This window comes from Schistocerca americana, chromosome X, assembly GCF_021461395.2.
Source record: "Schistocerca americana isolate TAMUIC-IGC-003095 chromosome X, iqSchAmer2.1, whole genome shotgun sequence".
Lineage (NCBI taxonomy): Eukaryota > Metazoa > Arthropoda > Insecta > Orthoptera > Acrididae > Schistocerca > Schistocerca americana.
In genome coordinates this window covers 473,518,053-473,541,612 of record NC_060130.1, presented here as the reverse complement: position 1 = coordinate 473,541,612, position 23,560 = coordinate 473,518,053, and the positions used below count along the sequence as shown (strand labels likewise).

The window sequence follows — 23,560 nt, the reverse complement described above, 5'->3', positions numbered from 1 at the left end:
ATGATGTGCTGAGTAAAAGATTATTTCCACAACATTATTTCTGTTCTGAAACATACGGTAGTGCATTTGGATATTTAGCACAATTTCACTCACTAACAATAAGCAGAGTTCAGCTCCCACATGGAAAAAGGGCAGTTGAACTCTTCAGTAAGGTTGGAATTAAAGCCTCAAGGATCGCTCTTCAAGTGTGATCTGCTTAAAGAATGTAAGATTGATAAATTCAATACTCACATCATCTCTGACGTCATCTGACGTTATAGCTTCTTCTAGGTTGTCTTCGATATTACCACTAGTGACATCAGTGATTACTGGACCATTGCCCTGAAACAACAAAATGCTAGCTTTCAGACAATGCAAAACATTTTTTTGTCAGCTAGTAATACTGTATTGTAGAATCTTGCCAAATCACTAACCCCACAAACCAGGGCCTGACAGAACCTTTCCTTTAATAATATATTTCCAAACACACACACACACACACACACACACACACACACACACACACACACACACACACACATTAAGCACACTCTCTTCCAATATGGAAAGAAGGAACAAATATTAATGTTCAGTAGTCAAAGCCAAATGTATTAGACACTGGCTTCAAATACGACAGATTAATGTGAGGTTTAAAGTTTCCACAGTTTATAGATTATTCTGTGAAATTTCAGGCTAATACTAGACATGTAGCAGTTCCCCTAAAATTTCACAGGACAAGAAAGACTGCATTAATAAAAGCAATAAGGATTTTTTCCCATGACTTTCTACATTCTGCAAAATGCTGTAATACATTCGGCTTTTAGAACAATTTTTGCAAGTCTATACATTGCAGACTCTACTTCTCACAGAAAGAAAAATCAGTTTCACTCTTCATCAGGACTGAAATGAGACACTCAAGTACCTCTCTTGAAGCATGAACTGTTTAAAGGATAGTAGATTCAGATTTGAAACTTACATCATCTTCAAGGTGATTTGGGATGAGAGTTTCCTCCAGGTTGTTTTCAATAATAGCACTAGCAGCATCAAGTGCTACTGGAACAGTGGCCTGAAACATTCAAAATGCCAACTTTCCAACAAACTGCTATATTTTGGAAACAGGCTATAAGTACTGTAATCGATTCAAATTCTATGGTTGACCGAAACTTTCTTTCAATATTTACTTTAATACATCAACAAGAATCACAGTAAATTCAGTTACTACAAAAACAAACACACAAAATTAAATTCACTCTCTTCCAATAAGGAAAGAAGGAAGGAATTTTAACATTAGACATTCAGATGTCAAAGCCAAATTCATTACACACTAGCTACAAATAAGACTGCAAGATTTTAAAATATTGACAGCTTATACATTATTCCATGAAATTTCATTAATTGAAAATAACTTTCCAGATAAGTTAATCAGAAAGGGTACTAAACAGCCATATAAAAAACAATGGATCACTAGAGGGATTAAAGTGTGTTGTGAAATGTACCTTTTGGCAAGAACAAGTAGGGATCCTGCAGCAGTTGTACTCTATGAAAACTACTCAAAATTACTAAGAAAGATTATTAAATAATCAAGAAACTTGCACATAATGTCAGAAATCAGTTCTTCGGACAACAGACTTAAGCCTATATTGAATGTAGTGAAATGAGAGACAGGATAACCAGCCACAGAACATGACATCACTACTGAACTGAATAGAAGGGCTATAAATGATGAGTCATGGGTAGCAAATGCATTTAATAATCATTTCTTAAATATAGTAGAAAGTATAAGAACAAAAAGTTCAAAAGCAATATCCCAGCAGTATGCTGAAAAAGCAACTTCCATAAAATTTGATCATAAACTTTTAGTTTTGAAATTAAGAAAATTATACATTCTCTCAAAAATAAAAGTTCATCTGCTTTTGATGATGTTTCCAATAGAGCACTAAAAATTTGTTCCATGTAATAAGCCCAGTCTTGTCTGAAATATGTAACGCATCACTAACTCAGGACATTTTTACAGAGAGACTGAAATATGTGTAGTTAAATCCGTCTTCAAGAAAAGTGATAAGAGATATGTCAGTAACTACCAACCTGTTTCACTGTTGTCAACATTCCAAATTTTTGAGAAGATGAAGCATTCTAGAATAGTATCTCACCTTAGCAACAATAGTATGCTTCAGAAGGGTTGCTCTACTGAGAATGCCATTTACACGTTCACTCACCAAATTTTACACACATGAAATAATAAAATACCACTGATTGGTAATTTCTGCAACCTCTCTAAGGCATTTGGTTGCACGAGTCAGAGAATTCTACCAGATAAATTGACTTTTATGGGACTGAGGTTATACCCAATCAATGGATAATGTCATATCTTACCAAAAGAATGTAGAACGTTGTACTTAGTTAATCGAGCAATATATTCCAGGGACTTAATTCTGACTGGGAAGAAATCACGTATGGGGCTCCCCAAAGTACTATTCCTCATATGTGTACATGATCTTCCATTCAGTATACAACAAGCAGAATTAGTTCTTTTTGCGGACGACACTAGTATTGTAATCAATCCAAGCATACATATGGAAACAGAAGAAACGGTGAACAAAGTTCTTAGAACAAAACACATTCACTTCTGCACATCTAGAGGTACTATACCAATGATAAGTGTAACACATGGTGAAGAAATAATAAACTGGGTAAACAACTCCTAAAACAATTTAGTTCAGCCACACTTGCACATACAATCATTGCAAATCTTGGGGATAGACAAATCAGTAAGATGACATATTTTGCTCATTTTCATTCAGTAATGTCATATGGAATAATGTTGTGGGATAACTCATCTTGAAGAAACAGTCTTCATTGTGCAAAACCTTGCTGTAAGAATATTATCTGGTATTCACCCATGATCATCTTGTCGGCACCTGTTTAAGGAGTTGGGCATTCTGACTACTGCTTCACAGTATATTTATTCCATCAAGAAGTTTGTTGTAAATAATCCACTACAGTTCAAAAGGAATAATGAGGTCCATAATTAAAATACCAGAAAGAAAAACGACATTCATTACTCCATCTTAAGGTGGTCTTTAGCACAAAAAGGGATGCACGATGTTGCAACAAAATGTTTTCATCACTTACCCCGTGATATAAAATATCTGACAGACAGCAAAGTAAAATTTTGTAACAAACTGAATAAGTTTCTCCTTGACAACTTCTATTCCATAGACGAATTTCTATTACTGTAATGTGAAAAAGGTGGTGGGTAGGAATTATTAACTCATATCTGAATAGCTTTTTTCCACTAGAAATAGAGAGAGAGAGAGAGAGAGAGAGAGAGAGAGAGAATGGAGAAAACCTTAGAAATGTTCAAAATGTAACCATACGTACAAATTAATTTGCGATGTAAATATCAAAAGACTCATTCCACATCATGACAATCTAGTGTGCAAAATGATCCACTGAAAATCTGACTAACTAACTCAGGCTAATACTGACACCTGGCAGTTCCCCCGAAATTTCACAGAACAAGAAAAACGGCATTAAGGGAAGCAATTAGGATGTCTACCACCTCATCTGTATGTACTGCATTGGGGTTTTAGAAGCAGTTCTGTAAGCCTACCCATTGAAGAGTAGTTCTCACAGAGAGTCAGTTCCACTGTTTATCATGATTGAAATCAGACACTCAAGTACCTTTCATGAAATATTAACTGTTTAAATGATAATAGACGTAAATATGAAACTTACATCATCTTCAGGGTGATTTGGGGTGAGAGTTTTATCCTGGTTAATTTCAGTAATAGCATTAATGACATCAACAGCAACTGGAACAGTGCCCTGAAACAATCAACATGGCAGCTTTGCAGCAAACCGCAATATTTTGGAAACAAACTATTAACACTATAACGTAGATTCAATTTCCATGACTGATAGAAACTTCGTTTCAATACTTACTTTAATACATCAACAAGATTCACATTAAATTCAATTGCACACACACACACACACACACACACACAAATAGATATAAGAATTTATTTCACATTATTGTCTAAACTCTGCACTGTATTTGAATTTTTAGGAGCGGTTAAATGACACCAGAAGTGCATTGCGAATACATAGAAAGAAGGATCCTTTATTGTATGATTATATGATAGCGGAACAAACACTGGTAGCAGTTACTTCTGTAAAATATCTGGGAGTATGCGTGCGGAACGATTTGAAGTGGAATGATCATATAAAATTAATTGTTGGTAAGGCGGGTACCAGGTTGAGATTCATTGGGAGAGTGCTTAGAAAATGTAGTCCATCAACAAAGGAGGTGGCTTACAAAACACTCGTTCGACCTATACTTGAGTATTGCTCATCAGTGTGGGATCCGTACCAGATCGGTCTGACGGAGGAGATAGAGAAGATCCAAAGAAGAGCGGCGCGTTTCGTCACAGGGTTATTTGGTAACCGTGATAGCATTACGGAGATGTTTAATAAACTCAAGTGGCAGACTCTGCAAGAGAGGCGCTCTGCATCGCGGTGTAGCTCGCTCGCCAGGTTTTGAGAGGGTGCGTTTCTGGATGAGGTATCGAATATATTGCTTCCCCCTACTTATACCTCCCGAGGAGATCACGAATGTAAAATTAGAGAGATTAGAGCGTGCACGGAGGCTTTCAGACAGTCGTTCTTCCCGCGAACCATACGCGACTGGAACAGGAAAGGGAGGTAATGACAGTGGCACGTAAAGTGCCCTCCGCCACACACCGTTGGGTGGCTTGCGGAGTATCAATGTAAATGTAGATGTAGATGTGCAGAATTCAGTTCCCAGATGGAGACAGGGTTCAAAATGGCTCTAAGCACTATGGGACTTATCATCTGAGGTCATCAGTCCCCTAGACTTGGAACTACTTAAACCTAACTAACCTAAGGACATCACACACATCCATGCCCGAGGCAGGATTTGAACCTGAGACTGTAGCAGCAGTGCGGTTCTGGACTGAAGTGCCTAGAACTGCTTGGCCACAGCGGCCGGCTTGGAGACAGGGAAGTTGCACTTTCGAATTGAAATCTCTCTCTTCACCAACTGCCTTGCTTCATAAATGCTCTGTGGAATCTGATATTTTCTAATCCTTTTCACAGCGTTACTTGATTTGAAACCTATGGAAATATGTGTTTCACAGGATACATCTGTAGTTGGTACACCTTAAGAGTAGCTTATATAATTGCAGAAATATGTACTGATTATTGGATGATAGATTCATAAACATAGTATTCCCATCATCCCCGAGTTGATTTAGGATAACAGTTGCTTCCCAGTTCCCTGCAGTTTTGTCTTTAGTTACATCAGCTATCTCAAGCCCACAGCCCTGAAACAGCCAAATACTAGCTTTTTGACATATCATAATATTTAAGAAAAACAAAAAACTGTCATCGGTGGCTGGGTTTACCAACACTAAACCCACACCACAGTCGGATGAGTTTGCTATAGTGTTATACTTTTTGTACTTTCTTGTTACTTGGCAGAAAATCAATATCCAACCTTGAGAACGTTTTAAGGAGTAGACAACAATAATCCATATAGTAATGGCTATTGTCTCTCCAGTGTGATGTATGGATGTAAGAATTGGACCATAAGAAAGACTGAATGGCGTATAATAGACTTCTTTGGATTGTAGTGTTGGAGGAAACTCTTCAGAGTTCCATGGACCACAAAGAAAACGAATAGGTCAGTACTGCAACAAATAAAACCAGACTGCTCCTCGAAAGGTCTGATACTGAAATAAAAACTGACGTATTACAGGTACATCATGATAAGGCACGATTCACTGGAAAACACCTGAGTGCTAGGGAAGATTGAAGGAACAACAAGAAAATGGTAGCAAAGAATGAGATGGATTGATGGAATCACAGAAGTAATGGGTTCCAACCTGGAAAGTCTGCAGAAAGTAGTGCATGATAGAAGAAATTGGCATGCTTTAGTTCATATGTTCACAGAGAGGCTATCACCTAAACAACTAGAGTGTGTGAGTGTGTGTGAGTGTGTGTGTGTGTGTGATAGAGAGAGAGAGAGAGAGAGAGAGAGAGAGAGAGAGAGAGAGAGAGAGAGAGAGATACTAGATGACACACACAGTTCAGTAGCGGAATGTTACAAGTTTAACACACTGTTGGAAACACACTTTAAGAAGGCACCATTAGTAACTGAGACATAGGAGAATTTCCTATATGTCCAAAATCGAGACTCTTCATTGTCCACCTAGCAGTCTTGCTCTGATGCCTTCTTATAAAAGGGCAGTCAAATGAAATTGAGACAGGTGGAAAAAAAGTACGTGGATGTGTAACGGCTTTCCAATGAAACTCTTGCAGCATAGTCGAAACAACATTGACAACATGTGGGCAGGGATTACTCTGCAACAGAGTGTTGCTGTCCATCAATATTCTTGGGCCCTTGAACTTGGTGCACTACATTTCTGCAAAGTGTCCATGAACTGCTGTGCATTCAATGAAGGATGCCATCAAGTCCAAATGTCCAGGAATGTTGACGGACGCCATCATTCTGTTGCAAGACAATGTCTGCCCCATGTTGCAAAGGTTGTTTTGACTACACTGCAGCAGTTTGACTGGGAAATCTTTCAAGGCCTGAAGAAAGACATTTGTGGCCGCCTATTGGCTTCAGATGAAGAGGTGCACACCTGGGTACAATCACGGTTTCATAGGCAACAGTTACCATTTTTCCAGAAAGGCACTGATTGCCTTATGTCACAATGGGATAAATGCATTAACAGTTATGGTGATTACTGTCTGACAAAAATGTGAAGCACCCAGAAGACCCAGATGTCAACATAACTTTGTACACATACACAATCAGCAGGTATGAAAATGATTCTAGTTGTAATCTCTGTGACAGGTAGAACAATCACTGGAGCACATAAATAATGTTAATGTATCATTTAAACAATGCAAACTCCAGGCTGGAATAACAACAATAAAAGGAATAGGATAGATTACTACTCACAGTAAAGATGACCCGTTGAGTTGCAGACAGGCACTACGAAAAAACATGCCTATGCAGCTATCGGCCAAAGCCTTCCTCAGCAAAAAAAAAAACAAAAAACATACACACAATCAAGCACACCTGACGCACATTTGGCCACCACCATTGACAGCTCTGATCAGAATTCCAGTAAGAGTTGCCGGTGGTGGTGGCCGAGTGTGTGTGAGGTGTGTGTGCTTGCATAAATGTGTGTATGTTTTCTTTGCTGATGAAGGTTTTGGCTGATAGCTGCATGTGTAGCAGTCTTTTCATTGTGCCTGTCCACAACCTAACAGGTCATCTTTACGGTAAGTAGCACTCTATCCTACTCCTTATATTCATGCTTAGTTTATTTACTAAAACTTACTAGTCTTACCAGTATACAACAGCAAAAGCAGCATCAGATGTCGAATGACCAGTGAGGAGATGGAGATGCCATGTACTCAAGTGAGACAGTTTAGCAGCACCTGACAATCTGAAAGAGGCTTCGTGGTGCATGCGCGTGCATGCATGTGTGTGTGTATGTGTGGAGGGGGGGGGGGGGGGGGGGCGCACTCAATGTCGAGGTTATCAGCACCCTAACACACATTAAAAGAAACGAATGTGGACAAAATTTGTAAAATGGTAGTATATAAGTAAAGAAAGCTGGAAACGATGAAAAATGCTGCATAAGAAAATAAAACATAAGTAAAATGAGAAAGGAGTGTCAAGGACGCCACAGAAAATTGTCACTGGCTGGCCACCTATGTAAAATACGGGTGAGCCAGTCACCCTGTGAACAAATTAAGACCCTCTCCCTAAGATCTTGGTAAAAACATTGGACAAGTCACAGAACTTTAAAACTTTAACCACATTTGTTTGATTATTTCCTAAAAGAGATGGCAGATCCACAGGCAAGTCAGCCATGGGACGCTGGTCAGAAAATAAAACACAACCCAATAAAACATGATCTGGATGCCACAAGCACCACACATTGGAGGGTCCTCTCCACAGAGCAAAGAACCATGTGTCAAAGGCCTATGACCTATATGAAGACGAGTGAGGAGAATCTCGTCCCGTCTACGTGACTGGAAGTAGTACACCACACACGCGTTGTGGGCTCAACTAAACAGGGCTTACTGCCAGTCATTTCCAGCCACTCATCCTCCCAGATGTAAGACTCTTGAGCTCAACAGTGAGGTGAGTGCGTGCAGGGGGATGGCACACTGAAATAGTTTCGAATCAAGACACGCCTCCTTGGCTGCGAGATCTGTCTTTTTGTTCCCAGCAATGCCCATGTACCCTAGAACCCAGTAGAAAGCCACCTCCTTCCCCAGTTGTTGTAGTTGAAGGAGGGCATCCTGGATCGTGTGGAGTATATTAGTTGCTGGGTACAAATGTTGCAACGAGTGAAAGCACTTCGTGAATCTGAACGGGCAAGAAATTTAGGACGGGAAGAGGGTCTCATCTGCTCCAGTGCCCGCAAGATCGCAGAAATTGTTGCATCAAAGGCAGTAAACGTCTGAGGCAGTCGGACATTGAGGACACAACCCAAAAAAACAACAAAGCAACCAATAGAATCCCCCTGTTTCGACCCATCCATAGAAACAGCTACATAGTCGTGCTGCTCAGATAAAATGGTAGAAAATGTTGCATTAAAAATGGAAGCAGGGGTCCAATCTCTCTTGTACCGCACCAAATCTAAAAATCACTCTGGGCCTCTCCAGTAACCAGGGTGGCAGGTGGTTAAAACCCTGGATTTGGACCATACAGGGATTCCAGCACACATTGCACATGAATCCCAAATGGCATCATGGCTCAGGGACAGTGGGAAAAAAGATGGTCCAAAGGTGGATGACCAACAATAACAGTGAACGGGTGAAGTTGGAGCTGCAAGAAACTTCCACACCTGGCGCACGAGGAGGAGCTGCCGCCAGATGGTAAGTGGTAGTTCCCTGGCCTCAACACAGAGGCTGGGTATGGGACTGGTCCAATAAGCACCCGTGGCCAGTCAAATCCCCACATGGTGGACAGCATCAACAATCTGCAAATACGAGGGCCTCACTGACCCATACACCGTGCACCTGTAGTCCAGCCATGAAGGCACAATATTCCGATAAAACTGGAGGAGACATGCCCTGTCGCCTCCCCCAAGACCTGCAGCTAAGGCACTTGAGGATGTTCAGTGCCTTCAGGGTTCTGGCTTTCAAGTCTCGCAGATGTGGGCAACCATGACAATCTGGAGTCAAAAATGCAGCCCATAAATCACACTGTGTCTCTAAAATGTAGGATAGTGTCCCCCCTATTCAAGGCAGGCAAATTAAAAAGATGAGGAGAATGATTAAAATGAACACACACACACACACACACTTACCAGCAGAAAACTGAAAACCTGTCTTTGCAGCACACTGCAAGTTGCAGCCGATGGCTCGCTGTTGCAACACTGGAGGAGGAACAGAAAACAGCAAAATTGTCCACATATAAGGAGCACTGTACAGGACTCCTTACTGTAGATGTGATACTGTTGATGGCTATAGAAAAGAGGGTAACACTTAAAAAACACTGCCCTGAGGGACACCATTCTCCTGCTCAAATATATCAGATGGCGTGTCACCAACTCAGGTCCTAAAAAACTGCTGAAACTGGAAAGACCAAATTAAAATGGGGAGGTGGCAACCAAAGGCCCATTGATGCAGTTGTATGGGAATACAGTGTCTCCAAGTAGTATCGCATGCCTTACTGACATCAAAAAATATGCCAATACAGTGATGCTGACCGAGGAAAGCCTGCTGAATAGCCACCTCTAAGAGGGTCTGGTTGTCGACGGTGGACTGAAATTTCTGGAATCCACACCAAGAGCAGCTAAGGAGTTACCTGGTCTCTAACAGCCAGACCAGATGACAGTTAACCATCTTTCCCAGGGTCTTTCCTACACAGCTCGTTGAGGCGATACTCCGGTAACTACTGGGTCATGTGCGGTCCTTTTCTGGTTTGAGGAGAGGGATTAGAATTGCCTCCCGCCACGAGTTGTGGAATACGACTGTCTGCCATATTAGATTGAAACATTCAAGGACGACTTCCTTTGACGCCGCTGGCGAATGTCAAAGCATGCAGTACCAGATGTGGTCATGACTGGGTGCAGTGTCGGAGGTCGGAAGTCAGTGCCGATTCAAGCTCCCATGAGGGGAGTTGTAGACCTCAGAACTGTTGGATCTGAAGTTCAATTTTTCCCTCTCGACAGTCGCACAGTAGTGATGAAACGTTGGATCCTGGCTTGCACTGGCAGTAGTTTGTGCAAAATGCTCGGCCAGCATCTGAGCAATGTCTCTAGGTGTTGTTTGGAGGCAACCTTAGTGCAGCACTGCAGCTATCAGTAAATGGCTGTGTTTACCAGAAATCCTCTGGTTGGCTTCCCATACTTTGGAGGAACGACTGGAATGATTTATGGAGTTCAGGAACTCATGCCATGACCACTTTTTGCTCTCTCTAATGACGCGGTGAGCCCTGGCTCTCGCTAGTCGAAATGGTGTGAGATTGTCTGCTGTCAGGCGGCATTTAAACTGTCGAAGCACCACACGCCTGTCTCGGATGGCTAAATGGCACTCTTCTGTCCACCAAGGGACAGGTCGCATCTGAAGAGGGCCGAAAAACTTTGGTATGGATACACCACACGCCTGTCTCGGATGGCTAAATGGCACTCTTCTGTCCACCAAGGGACAGGTCGCATCTGAAGAGGGCCGAAAAACTTTGGTATGGATACATCAGCAACATGATGGAACACGTGTGATGTGATCCACCCATTCCTGGACGCTGTCATGGTGTTCAAAACACAGCCAACTAGCCAAACGGTGTCCAGTTAGCCCCACCAATCATCCATATTGGTGGCTTCTGTTCCTACAACACACCTTCAAGTAGCTGAAGGCGGATTAGGAAGTGGTCGCTGGAATGAAGGTTGTCAATGACCTCCCAGTGAACAGAGTCGGCGAAGGCTGGAGAGAAGAGAGGTAGAAAATGGTTCTAAGCACTATTTGACTTAACACCTGAGATCATCAGTGCCCTAGAACTTAGAACTACTTAAACCTAACTAACCTAAGGATCTCTCACACATCCATGCCCGAGGCAGGATTTGAACCTGCGACCGTAGTAGTCGCGCAGTTCTGGACTGAAGCGCCTAGAAATACTTGGCCACCGCGGCCGGCAGAAGAGAGGTAGGTCAATGGCTGAGAATGACCCAGAAGCAGCACAAAAATGAGTTGGAGTACTAGTATTTAGGATGCACAGCTCTCGAGATGTCAGGAGGCTTTCCAAAACTCAACCCCGACGGTAAGTAGATGTTGAGCCCCACAGGGCACGATGGGCATTGAAGTCTCCCAGGAAGAGAAATGGTCGGGAGAGTTCAGTGATAAGATCCACAAGAGCCTCAGAGTCTACTGCATCCAGTGGAGGTAAATAAGGAGAACAAACTTTAAGCCTCTAACGTGCAGAAATTTCAGCTGCAACTGCTTGCAGGTTGGTATACAGAAAAAGGGCAGAGGAGTGGTGCCCATTATTGACAAAATTGACAAACACGGTAACCCCTCCTTTGCCTCTGCCCCCGTCAGGACATCCTTGTGATATAGCGATAGCCCCATAGTGCAGGGGCATCAGATGCTTTGAAACGTGTTTCCTGTAAACACAAGCACAGAGGGCATTGCTGCATTAGGAGTTTCAGTTCCTCAATGAGCATCCTGAATCCTTTCATGTTTGTATAATAGGAGCCATCTATTTGGGCGGGGGTGGGGGGTGGGGGTGCCTGGGGTAGTACTTTCATCCTGACTTACTGATGGGGAGGTGAGCCCACAATGGGTGGAAGCTCAGTTTTGTAGCAAGATGGTTGCCCCTATCCGACATCAAGCTCCATAGCCTCTAAAGAAGACTCAAGAGAGATGTCAGAGAGGTCGTTCTCAAGAACGTCAGGCTGTTTTCTGCCCAGTTCAACCGGTGTTGGACTTTTTGCCTTGGATTTTTTCCCCTGCCTGGACTTTGCAGCCACTACTGCAGTTGTGGGTGTGGCAGCATTGTACAGCATATCAGATGGAACCTTTGGATGGGTAGGGAGCGCCACAATGTCAGCAACCACAGCTTTTTCTGAAGTTCTTTGGGGAGGGACAGGCTTAGAAACGACTGCAGTAGCACAAGTGCATGGACACACGCAGGTACTAGTGCTGACATTAGCAGCCTCCGTTTTTGTAGCAGCACTAGCTTTCCGGCATTGGCTGTTTAACAACTGAAGTGAAGGAGGTAGCAAAACACGGGTGCAGCATGGCTTTCCATAAGTTTTTTGCCTCCCATAGGGGATGAGCTTCATAGTTTTAAGCTCCTGTATCTTCCATTCTTCCAGATACACACTGCAGTCCTGACACCAGACAGGGTGAAGTCCAGAGCAATTCACAAACTTCAATGGAGACTAACAATGGACACCTTCCTGACCGCACTTGCCACAAGTAACTTCTCCATGACACCCAAGAGTATTATGCCCAGAGCACTGTCATTTGAATCACTGCATTGGGTTATGTACATAAGGCCGCACACTTAAGCGAAGGAAACCTGCCTTAATATGCTCAGCGAGTTTCATGCTACTGAACATCAGGATAAAGGAGTCAGACTTAACAAGAACCCCATCCACCCTCTTCATGATATTTTGCATGTCAACTATTACTTCTGGAGCCCACTCATCTTTCAGTTCCTCTTTGGGAATATCCCTGGATGTCACAACACCTTTGCTGTCATTCAAGGTGGTGTGCAGCTCAGTTTCGATGGCATATTCCCCAACAGATTGCGCATTCTGCAGATTCTTAGCTTAATAGGAAACCAGCAGTTTCCATCTGCAGTGTCCCATTACGCAATTGCTTAGCAGATTTTCAACTTTCAGCAAAGCCCTCCAGCCCTTTTTGAATATAGGAAGGTGAAACTTTCTCAAAGCTGCCCTCTTTCCTTTTAACAATTAAAAACAAATTCTGACTACCAGCATGTGTTCTGTTACTAGACATGATACCCTTAGATTTCGCTCCTGAGTCAGGACGACTGGCTACACGAGCCCTCTTGTCAGACTGAGTGTTGGTAGCTACCAGTGGCCCACCCTATATATAATAATCATTTCAAGGCACCATAAGCATCTACATCTCCCTGCAGACTTTTAAACAACCAGCTCAAGTAACAATTTATTAAAGTATTTCACTGTGTCGTTTTAGAGAATGCCCAAGAGCACACAACTAGAAAGGAAGTAAATTTATGACATGTAACAAAAAGTTTTTGTAAAGTATCTATTTCTGACACTTTTTCAAAATATTCAGAGTAGCCCTTCATATATACTTTCCTTGTAAATATAGTTTTAACAAAGACTACTATGGTATCAGCATCTGTCATGACTCATGAACATAATCTTCCAACATTCAGATGTGCATCCTCTTATATTGCTAAATAGATTAATCATTAGTAGTGTTCAAAACAATATAGATGAAAAATACTGTTTACAACAAAGTATCATACATTCCAAAACTGAAGTTACACCTTTACTTTATTTCATGTCCTTTCAAAGATATTGACTTACATCTTGACGCTGATGTGAAGAGTTATCTACAATGTCTAAGTAATTTGAGATGAAGGACTGGTTTCAACTGTATTAAATTCAGAGGAGAAATAAGACCGTTGTACATGCTAGCTGTTTGTTTAAAGTTCAGTGCTGTATGACTAGAACAATACTCACATTATGTTCAGTTTGTTCATGGTTTATAGCATTTTCCCCCATAACTTCATCATTGACACCAGATCTCTGAAATAAAGAAATATTCACAAATGAACACAAAGTAACAGCACTGTAGATATCCATTAACCTAAGAGTGCTCTGGACACAGGTACAATCATTACAAAAAGAGGATGGGCGAAGGAAAATGCCATAACCTTGTCCAAGGTACACCCTGTTAGCATCAGTGTGATTTGTAAGTAGTCAGGAAGCACTGTTAATGTTCACTGCAATATTACAGAGCATTTTCATAAGTAAAGGTCTAACTATAATAAAAATTATGAATGTGTAACATATGGTTCATCAGGTATTAAATTCAAAGGAGAAACAAGATTATTGCACAATTTAGCTGTTTGTTTAAAGTTTAATGCTGTGTGACTAGATCAGTACTCACATTATCTTCTGTTTGTGTGTCGTTTGTAACATTTCTTTTGGTTTCTTCATCATTAGTACCAAAAGTACAACCAGATCTCTGAAATAAATAAATAAATAAATATTCACAAATTAACACAGAGTAGCAGCACTGTAAATATCCACTCACCTAAAAGTACTCTGGATAGGAACAATTGTTAGAACAAGAACTCCTACAACTGCAAAAGAGCATTTGCACAGAAGAGAAAACCTCAATGGAATTGTGCAGACACCCAAGCTGTCACATGATACCCATGTCACTGGCTCTTTCACCACAAACATATTACTACACTTCAACTAAAATTACTTTGTGACTGACAGACTGCAGTCATGGGTCTGCGTTGCCTGCTTACAGCCAGCCATCCCTGGTGAAGCTCTGCACATGCCAATAGAATCAGCAACACAGCAAACATGCTGCACTCGAGAAGGAATTACGATGGGCTTGTCACTGCACTATACCACTCAACTCACTGAAACGTCAATCAGAAAGTTATTTTAATCAAAGTATATACCATATAATGGAAAATAATAAAGAACCTGTTCTGCTCTTACAAAATACAGACCTCTTAGTGGACCAAAAGGTCACTATGTAGTGAAGAGTGGTGCATAATGACATCATTTAGCACAGAGAGATCATGGAACATGACAAAATAACAGGGAACGTTAAGCTTTCAAGCATGTGTAATAGCATGTGCTGTCCTTTGCCTGACTGTGCCTTCCGCATGAAGTATGACAATGCCATCACCATTTTTAGAGTAAAGCTTTTGTCTCTACTGATCAATTTCATGGGGCAAAAAATAGACTGTAGTGTGGTAAATTTTTTCAGCAATAACTTGAAGAAACTGTCATTTTTGTATTGTACAGTCGAAGTTCTTATGAACATTTCCTTCATATTTTTTTGCAAATTAAATTGTGGGAGATGACACACAAGGACTGGGTTCACTGACTAGGTTCTGTGGCAATAAATGCAAACTATAAATCAAGAAACATGCATCTTTATTTTGACCCAATGTGTATTTAGCTGATAAAATCAATTTGACATCATGCTGTATACAATATAAACTGAAACTGCATGCCTCAGTTAATTTAAGCCCATTAGCTTAGCTGATGAGTCATAACTTGATTTCTTGACAAGGAAATAATATTCTTTGAAGAGATTTTGGGATTGCAGTCAGTCAGCAGAAACTTTATTCCACAATATTGGTTATCATCACACAAACAAAACTATATTTGCTTTCGACCTGTCATAAGGACTAGCCTAGGTAACAGATCATGCTGTCACCACAGACTTCATTGATAAATAGAACAAAATAACATTGAACAAACACTGAAATGAATATTCCCAGTGTTATGTTCTACCACCAGAAACACATCTGCGTGACATCATGTGTCCTGAGCTGTGACTGGCTGACAAGTAAACCAAGTGGGTATGGTGTGATTTGTGTGTTTGTGGGGCCATAGTATACTTTTGAACTACAAAAACATGCAGTATAACTGATGCACAACATTAAAGATCTCCCAAACTGTATTGTTCTTGGTATGATTTGTTTCACAAAAATTTTGGGAAATGTGATGTTGACTGTTAAAACATTTACTGTATTGGGACAAATACTTCAGGAAGAGATGGAGGGAATGCTGAAATGCATTGGGTTGCACCTGCAAATTACACTAACAACTCTTATGGACACAGATTCATGTATTAAGTCTGTGTTCACAGTTCTAGGTTCTTGCTTCAACAAAGGGCTCTTCAACAATGAGCTCTATTAATGCTGCTATGTCAAACAGATATGCATACCTAGAAAGGTAGGGCTCAGCCATGTAAAGACATTCTGGTGGATACACATCCCTTATAATTTAGTGGAAAAACAAATTTCCATGCCAGCAGGATATGTGGATATTGTCCAATGTCAGTACTGTGCTGAAGGCAGTTTGTCTCTGAAGTTCAAATTTTGACTTTGGACAGCTGCTTTCACACTATAGTGAAGTATTGACAGTTTAAAGGCACAAAGTCTCGAAAGAGAACTTTGAAGTTATGACAGTGCTTTGTTTCGAAAACTTTCAACAGTGTATGATTACCAACATTTTTAACTGATTAGATTTAGTGATTTTAATACAAATTGCTTCATTTTTAATAACATAAATAAACGTGATGTGATGTCAATAAATATAATGTAACTGGTAGGTTTGTTTTAATTTTCAATGTAACATTGAAAAGAAATAAGGCAAAAATAGGAACATACAGTACTTCCAAAATTAGCCATCACAAACTTATACCAAAATTGGCAACATAAAGCAAGAATAGGCAGAAAATAACACAAAAATTGACCAAAAATAACTCTGAAATAGGTAAAAAATAAAAGCAAACTGGAGGGATATAACACATAAACTGGAAATAAAATATTTTTTTTCTGCTCCTATTAATGTCTCATCACTAAGAAGCTCAGTAGTAAAAGCTCCTAGTAGACAATGACAGGGAAGAAAATCATGCACAATCATTTGCTAGAAACCATACAACATATACTCGAAAAATTAAGAGAAAGGCACTATAGAACGTACATCTGAATAGCTGGAGGAAAATAAGAACCCCATCAAATGTGAGTCAGCTGCCTTAAACAATGTGGTAAATTGCTTGACATGAGTATTAAAGATTAGTAGCAGCTACCTCCCAGCGAATTTTAAGATACTGGTAACTCTGAATATAAATCAACCAAAGAATCTACAGCTTAATTAGTAGGGCACTGCATCTGCGTGGCAAAACTGCATGAGTAACACTCACTGCCCATCATTCACTTCATACATGTAAGCTCATACTCAGTAGTCTCCTCAGTTGGTATCATACAGCTTCATTTGGTATCATGCAGCACTCACTCACTGAATGTGGAGGCAACAGGCGCATAGCCTTGAAAGCTGCTGAGGAAACATAGACACTATACAGCTTTGTCACAATGTAGTGACACTAACTGGCCTGGCAAGCATGCTTTATGCTTGAGATTCATCAGTTATTATCACAGCAAATGAGTATGATTGCGTATAATGAAACATAAAGTGAGAATTCAATATTGAATGTTTTGGAAGGTCATCAATTTAGCTGTGTAACTACAAATTTTCATGAATGAAAGCTGATGAAATAACGCTCACACTGTCTCCAGCCATAATCGCTCTGCTGTTCAGAAATATTTTGAAGAGAACAAACTGAAAGATTTACATTGACAAGCATGACAAATAATTGTAATTGTCTGGTTTGTTCAAAATTAGCAAAAAATAATTTCAATCCAGCTACACTGGAGGCTCTCATGAGTAAATCAAGCACATTAATTAATAAGACTAATTACAGTTGATAGCATTAACTGCAATGACCAGAGAGAGGAAGGATGCACAAGGTGTAGTGATAAGCAGAGATGATCCTTATTCGAATATATTTCTAACTAGGTCATTATTCAAATACACTCCTGGAAATTGAAATAAGAACACCGTGAATTCATTGTCCCAGGAAGGGGAAACTTTATTGACACATTCCTGGGGTCAGATACATCACATGATCACACTGACAGAACCACAGGCACATAGACACAGGCAACAGAGCATGCACAATGTCGGCACTAGTACAGTGTATATCCACCTTTCGCAGCAATGCAGGCTGCTATTCTCCCATGGAGACGATCGTAGAGATGCTGGATGTAGTCCTGTGGAACGGCTTGCCATGCCATTTCCACCTGGCGCCTCAGTTGGACCAGCGTTCGTGCTGGACGTGCAGACCGCGTGAGACGACGCTTCATCCAGTCCCAAACATGCTCAATGGGGGACAGATCCGGAGATCTTGCTGGCCAGGGTAGTTGACTTACACCTTCTAGAGCACGTTGGGTGGCACGGGATACATGCGGACGTGCATTGTCCTGTTGGAACAGCAAGTTCCCTTGCCGGTCTAGGAATGGTAGAACGATGGGTTCGATGACGGTTTGGATGTACCGTGCACTATTCAGTGTCCCCTCGACGATCACCAGTGGTGTACGGCCAGTGTAGGAGATCGCTCCCCACACCATGATGCCGGGTGTTGGCCCTGTGTGCCTCGGTCGTATGCAGTCCTGATTGTGGCGCTCACCTGCACGGCGCCAAACACGCATACGACCATCATTGGCACCAAGGCAGAAGCGACTCTCATCGCTGAAGACGACACGTCTCCATTCGTCCCTCCATTCACGCCTGTCGCGACACCACTGGAGGCGGGCTGCACGATGTTGGGGCGTGAGCGGAAGACGGCCTAACGGTGTGCGGGACCGTAGCCCAGCTTCATGGAGATGGTTGCGAATGGTCCTCGCCGATACCCCAGGAGCAACAGTGTCCCTACTTTGCTGGGAAGTGGCGGTGCGGTCCCCTACGGCACTGCGTAGGATCCTACGGTCTTGGCGTGCATCCGTGCGTCGCTGCGGTCCGGTCGCAGGTCGGCGGGCACGTGCACCTTCCGCCGACCACTGGCGACAACATCGATGTACTGTGGAGACCTCACGCCCCACGTGTTGAGCAATTCGGCGGTACGTCCACCCGGCCTCCCGCATGCCCACTATACGCCCTCGCTCAAAGTCCGTCAACTGCACATAGGGTTCACGTCCACGCTGTCGTGGCATGCTACCAGTGTTAAAGACTGCGATGGAGCTCCGTATGCCACGGCAAACTGGCTGACACTGACGGCGGCGGTGCACAAATGCTGCGCAGCTAGCGCCATTCGACGGCCAACACCGCGGTTCCTGGTGTGTCCGCTGTGCCGTGCGTGTGATCATTGCTTGTACAGCCCTCTCGCAGTGTCCGGAGCAAGTATGGTGGGTCTGACACACCGGTGTCAATGTGTTCTTTTTTCCATTTCCAGGAGTGTATGTAGATAATTCAAACAAATTTATTTATGAATAAATTATTTGTAATTTAAATAATTAATAATGTAAGCCACTGTATTTTCTTTGTTTACTTTGGGTACTGAATTCTAGGACTAGTGTATGTTCCCTTGGCCCACTGCAGCTTCTATTTGATAAATAGCTTATTAACGGTTTGTACAGAAATGTACCTCTGCGGCTCAGTGGGTGAAATTCAAGGTTTTGTGTTTGATCCTCTACAGGTTGCCCTATTTTATCCATTACTTATCACTTCTTTCACCTTAAACAATGACAAAAATGTCAAGCCAAGTTGCATGCACCACGTTTTGGAGTAGATGCTGAAATGTAGGTCTCTCTAACTAATTGTATAAGTCAGTTCAGCGGTGTGAGGAAATCAAGGGCACACTATCATGCCCAGTGTACCACTGCAGTGTTCAATCCAACCTTTGGGTTGAGCATCGCTCTACTTGATTTACAACACAGCAAATTAAACTTAATATTACTTATAGACGGACAGTTTCAGCAGTTACACTACCGACATAGACCCATTCGATTGTGTCTCTATCTTCCAGTTCCCCCCTCCCCCTGTTAACATGCACAAGTACTCTACATAAGTAGCTAAAGAATTCAATCAACAAAATCTCTTAACTTCCAATACTTTACTTAGAGTGCTAACACATCTAATATGGGTGCAGCCTTGATATACAAGGGCATGTTGGAAAGCAATTCCTCCAAATTTTTTTGTGAAAACTCTTAAAGCTTTTTAAATAAAACATATGTTATTAACTTTCTATATCTTTATTCTTCGTGTCTACATATTCACAGCCCTCTGCTGCTAGAAGGCACTAAACTTTAGCATGTAACAAGGTGGTGTGTAACAGAACTATGTTGATGTGCAAGAAACAGTGTGCTGTAATCGAGTTTCGATTTCAAAGACTTCGTCAACACATGGAGCACCCTCTCCTTCAGCATCACAATGCCATGCCACACATGAGCTCTGTGACATCTGCAACTCCAACACCTTGAGTTCACTGCCATCCACCTTCCCAATTTAGTCCCACCCAATTTTCATCTGTTTCCAAAACTTAAAGAACACCTTCAAGAGCTTCACTTTGATCATGATGAAGTGGTGCAAGCAGAGGTGAGGTTATGGCTCTGACAACAATTTCAAATATTCAACACTGACCATATCAACAAATTAAGAAGAGGGGAGGTCATGAACCCATTAACAAAGTCAGACATTCCACAGTGACGGTATCAACAACTTGGTCTTTCCTTCAGAGAAATGTGTTTGTCATCAAACTAACTAAAGGAAGAAATATGTAGACATGAAGTCTAAAGTTGCAGAATGTTAATAAAGTGTGTTTTATTTTAAAAACTTAAGGAGTTTTTACACAAAAAATGTGAAAGCATTCCATTTCAGCACGTCCCCATAATTATGCAATCTGTTGATGTTTGTAGTGCTAAAAAATGAGTGAACACTGCAAGAACTCGCTGGCTGCTAACGACTAATATCAATAGACTTATAATTTAAACTCTACTAAAATGTTCATGGAATGCTGATGAACATCCAAAGTCATTTGAAAAAGTTTTGGGATTAACTCTAAGTATGCTTTCCAGTAGATGATGGAATAGTTTTTCAATGCAATGTGCATCTATGCAGATTCATAATATTGCAGCACACTTGCACCTTTTTTTTTTTTAAGTGTCAAGAGACAATTGGAAGACTTTTTCCATATATCTACACCAACTGTAAATATTGCAGCAATGTCTTACCCACAATATATATGCAAATAGAGCACCAGCATTGCTGTCCAAGACCTAGGGAGGCTCCCAACAAAATACAGACACACAATAGCCAAAGAAATGGTGAAGAAACTGGGTCACGGGTTTCAAATGATGTTCTGTCATAAAAAGATGATTTTATTTTGAACGTGACTTGAGAGGTGAAGGTAACGTCGAATCAGAATGAGTAATTTGCAGAAAACTGCAGCAGAGTTGATCAGTTCTCAAGTTTTGTTGAAGACAACTGTGATTTGAAAGTCTTGTATCATTACCCATGATTACAGGATTTAAAATGCACCGATATTCTCTTTACATGTACAGAACATATTTTGATTAGTGTGTCACAGAGGCAACTATTTGAAAATCAAAAAAGATTTCTGATGAGATGTTTGTAAAAATGAGGTTTTTTGAAAACTAAATTTAAAAGCGATAAAAAATAAAAGTGTATGATAAATGACAAAGAATTGGAGTAATAAATGTAATTGGATTTCAAGAATATCTATTATTCATAACATTCTTTTTTATTCACAGATAAGTAATAAATACTTTTATCAGTGTAAATTAATAATATTTCAAATAAATATCTTTATTTGTTAGTCACAAATAATAAATAAATGCGCCCAACTCTGGATGGAAGCAAAGTGCATCACACATGAGCACACTACAAATTCACACCCTATGTGCAAGTGAATGTGAGAGCATGATATCCGCATAGCTGTGCACAAGTGCTCATTCACTTATGTTATAAGGTGAGGAAACATTGGTCTTCTTCAGCAACTTCTGCCAATGTTAGAAAAATGTATTTGTGCTCTTTTCCTTGCACACCAAATCCATGTACTGATCACCCAGATGGCCACATGTTTGCAGGCCTCTGTTAATTAGTGTATGAAATTATCACATAGTCATTATTAATTACTTTAAACTTGAATTGCCATGTGGAACCATCCAAGCCAAGGCAATTTGGTCATGGTACCAGTCACACACACAAATTATTTAATTTCTGGCACAAAAAAAAATTAATTTATAAAATAAATGAAAAGAATGTTTCTTTTGTATGCTGTTCTGCAGCCACAAGAAATTGTATGAAATGCATACAAGCGTAGTACTAATCCACCAGAGGCCCTTTTATCCATTATATTTACTGTTACTGGTTTTCGGCGATGGCAAATTCTCAAGCAGTGTGTGCGCACCCCCCCCCCCCCCCACCCCCACACACACACACAAACACCCACACTCTCACTCTCACTCTCACTCTCTCTCTCTCTCTCTCTCTCTCTCTCTGGAAAGCCACAGATACTCGTGTGCCTGCCTAATATTGTGTGGGGCCCTGCAAGGACACAGAAGTGCCGCAACATGATGCAGCATGGACTCGACTAATGTCTGAAGTAGCACTGAAGGGAATTGACGCCATGAATCCTGCAGGGCTGTCCATAAATCTGCAAAGAGTATGAGGGGGTGGAGATCTCTTATGAACAATATGTTGCAAGGCATCCCAGATATGGTCAATAAAGTTCAAGTATGGGGACTTTGTTGGCCAGCGGAAAAGTTGAAACTCAAGAGAGTGTTCCTGGAGCCACTCTGTAGCAATTCTGGATGTGTGGGGCGTCACACTGTCCTGCGCAATACACAATGGACATGAATGGATGCAGGTGATCAGACAGGATGCTTAAGTACATGTCACCTGTCAGGAACCTATCTAGACATATCAGAATCCTATCTAGATGTATCAGGGGTCCCATATCACTCGAACTGCTCACGCCCCACACTATTACAGAGCCTCCACCAGCTTGAACAGTCCCCTGGTTGGCATGCACGATCCATGGATTCCTGAGGTTGTCTCCATACCTGTACACATCCATCCACTCAATACAATTTGGAACGAGACTTGACCGAACAGGCAACATGTTTCCTGCCATCAACAGTCCAATGTCGGTGTTGATGGGCCCAGGTGATGCATAAAGCTTTGTGTCGTGCAGTCATCAAGGGTACAGAAGTGGACATCTGGCTCTGAAAGGCCATGTCGACGATGTTTCGTTGAATGGTTCGCACGCTGACACTTGTTGATGGCCTAGCAGTGAAATCTGCATCAATTTGTGGAAGGGTTGCACTTCTGTCCCATTGAATGATTCTCTTCAGTTGTAGCTTGTCCTGTTCTTGCAGGATATTTTTCCGGGTGTAGCAATGTCGGAGATTTAACATTTTACCGGATTCCTGGTATTCACGGTAAACTCGTGAAATGGCCTTATGGGAAATTGCACACTTTGTCGCTATCTCAGACAATATTACATTACAGCAACTACTACCATGGCAAAATGTGTTTAAAAAAAGTTAACAATAGCAGCTGAGAAAAAAAAGTAGTGAAAAATGCAAATATAAAGACTTTTTGAGCAAATTGCTTTACTTAGTATATATGAAATTAGGAAAAATTTACTTCATACTCATTTTGATTTAATAGTGAATACACTGTCCAAATATGCATATAGAGCAACTGATGTGGTCAGGCAAAAACACGTCAGGAAGCTTACTGCTCTGACTGACAAAATAAATAAATCCAAGAGAAAGACAAACCAAGTCAAATGTTAAGTTTTATGAAAGACTGGCCAATAATATACACAAAAATTTTGACAGTAATGATTTAGAATAAGTGCATAAAGGACTAAGCTGCAATATAATTCCTACATATAATGATAATATTAAACCCATAATTGCCCATTGCAAAGTCAGATTAGATACAGCAAAATTTCCAATAAT

General features: G+C 41.1%; 1 protein-coding gene across 1 annotated transcript in view; it reads right to left on the bottom strand.

Moving 5' to 3' along the window:
* LOC124554842 overlaps positions 1-23,560 on the bottom strand; it is a 511,599-nt gene that overhangs the window by 379,358 nt on the left and 108,681 nt on the right. The window contains exons 4-8 of the mRNA XM_047128504.1: positions 14,146-14,223; positions 13,716-13,781; positions 3,718-3,807; positions 956-1,045; positions 232-321 (exon numbers count right to left, since the gene is read on the bottom strand). Coding sequence (XP_046984460.1) covers positions 232-321; positions 956-1,045; positions 3,718-3,807; positions 13,716-13,781; positions 14,146-14,223 — 414 coding nt within the window. The remainder of the gene's footprint in view (positions 1-231; positions 322-955; positions 1,046-3,717; positions 3,808-13,715; positions 13,782-14,145; positions 14,224-23,560) is intronic.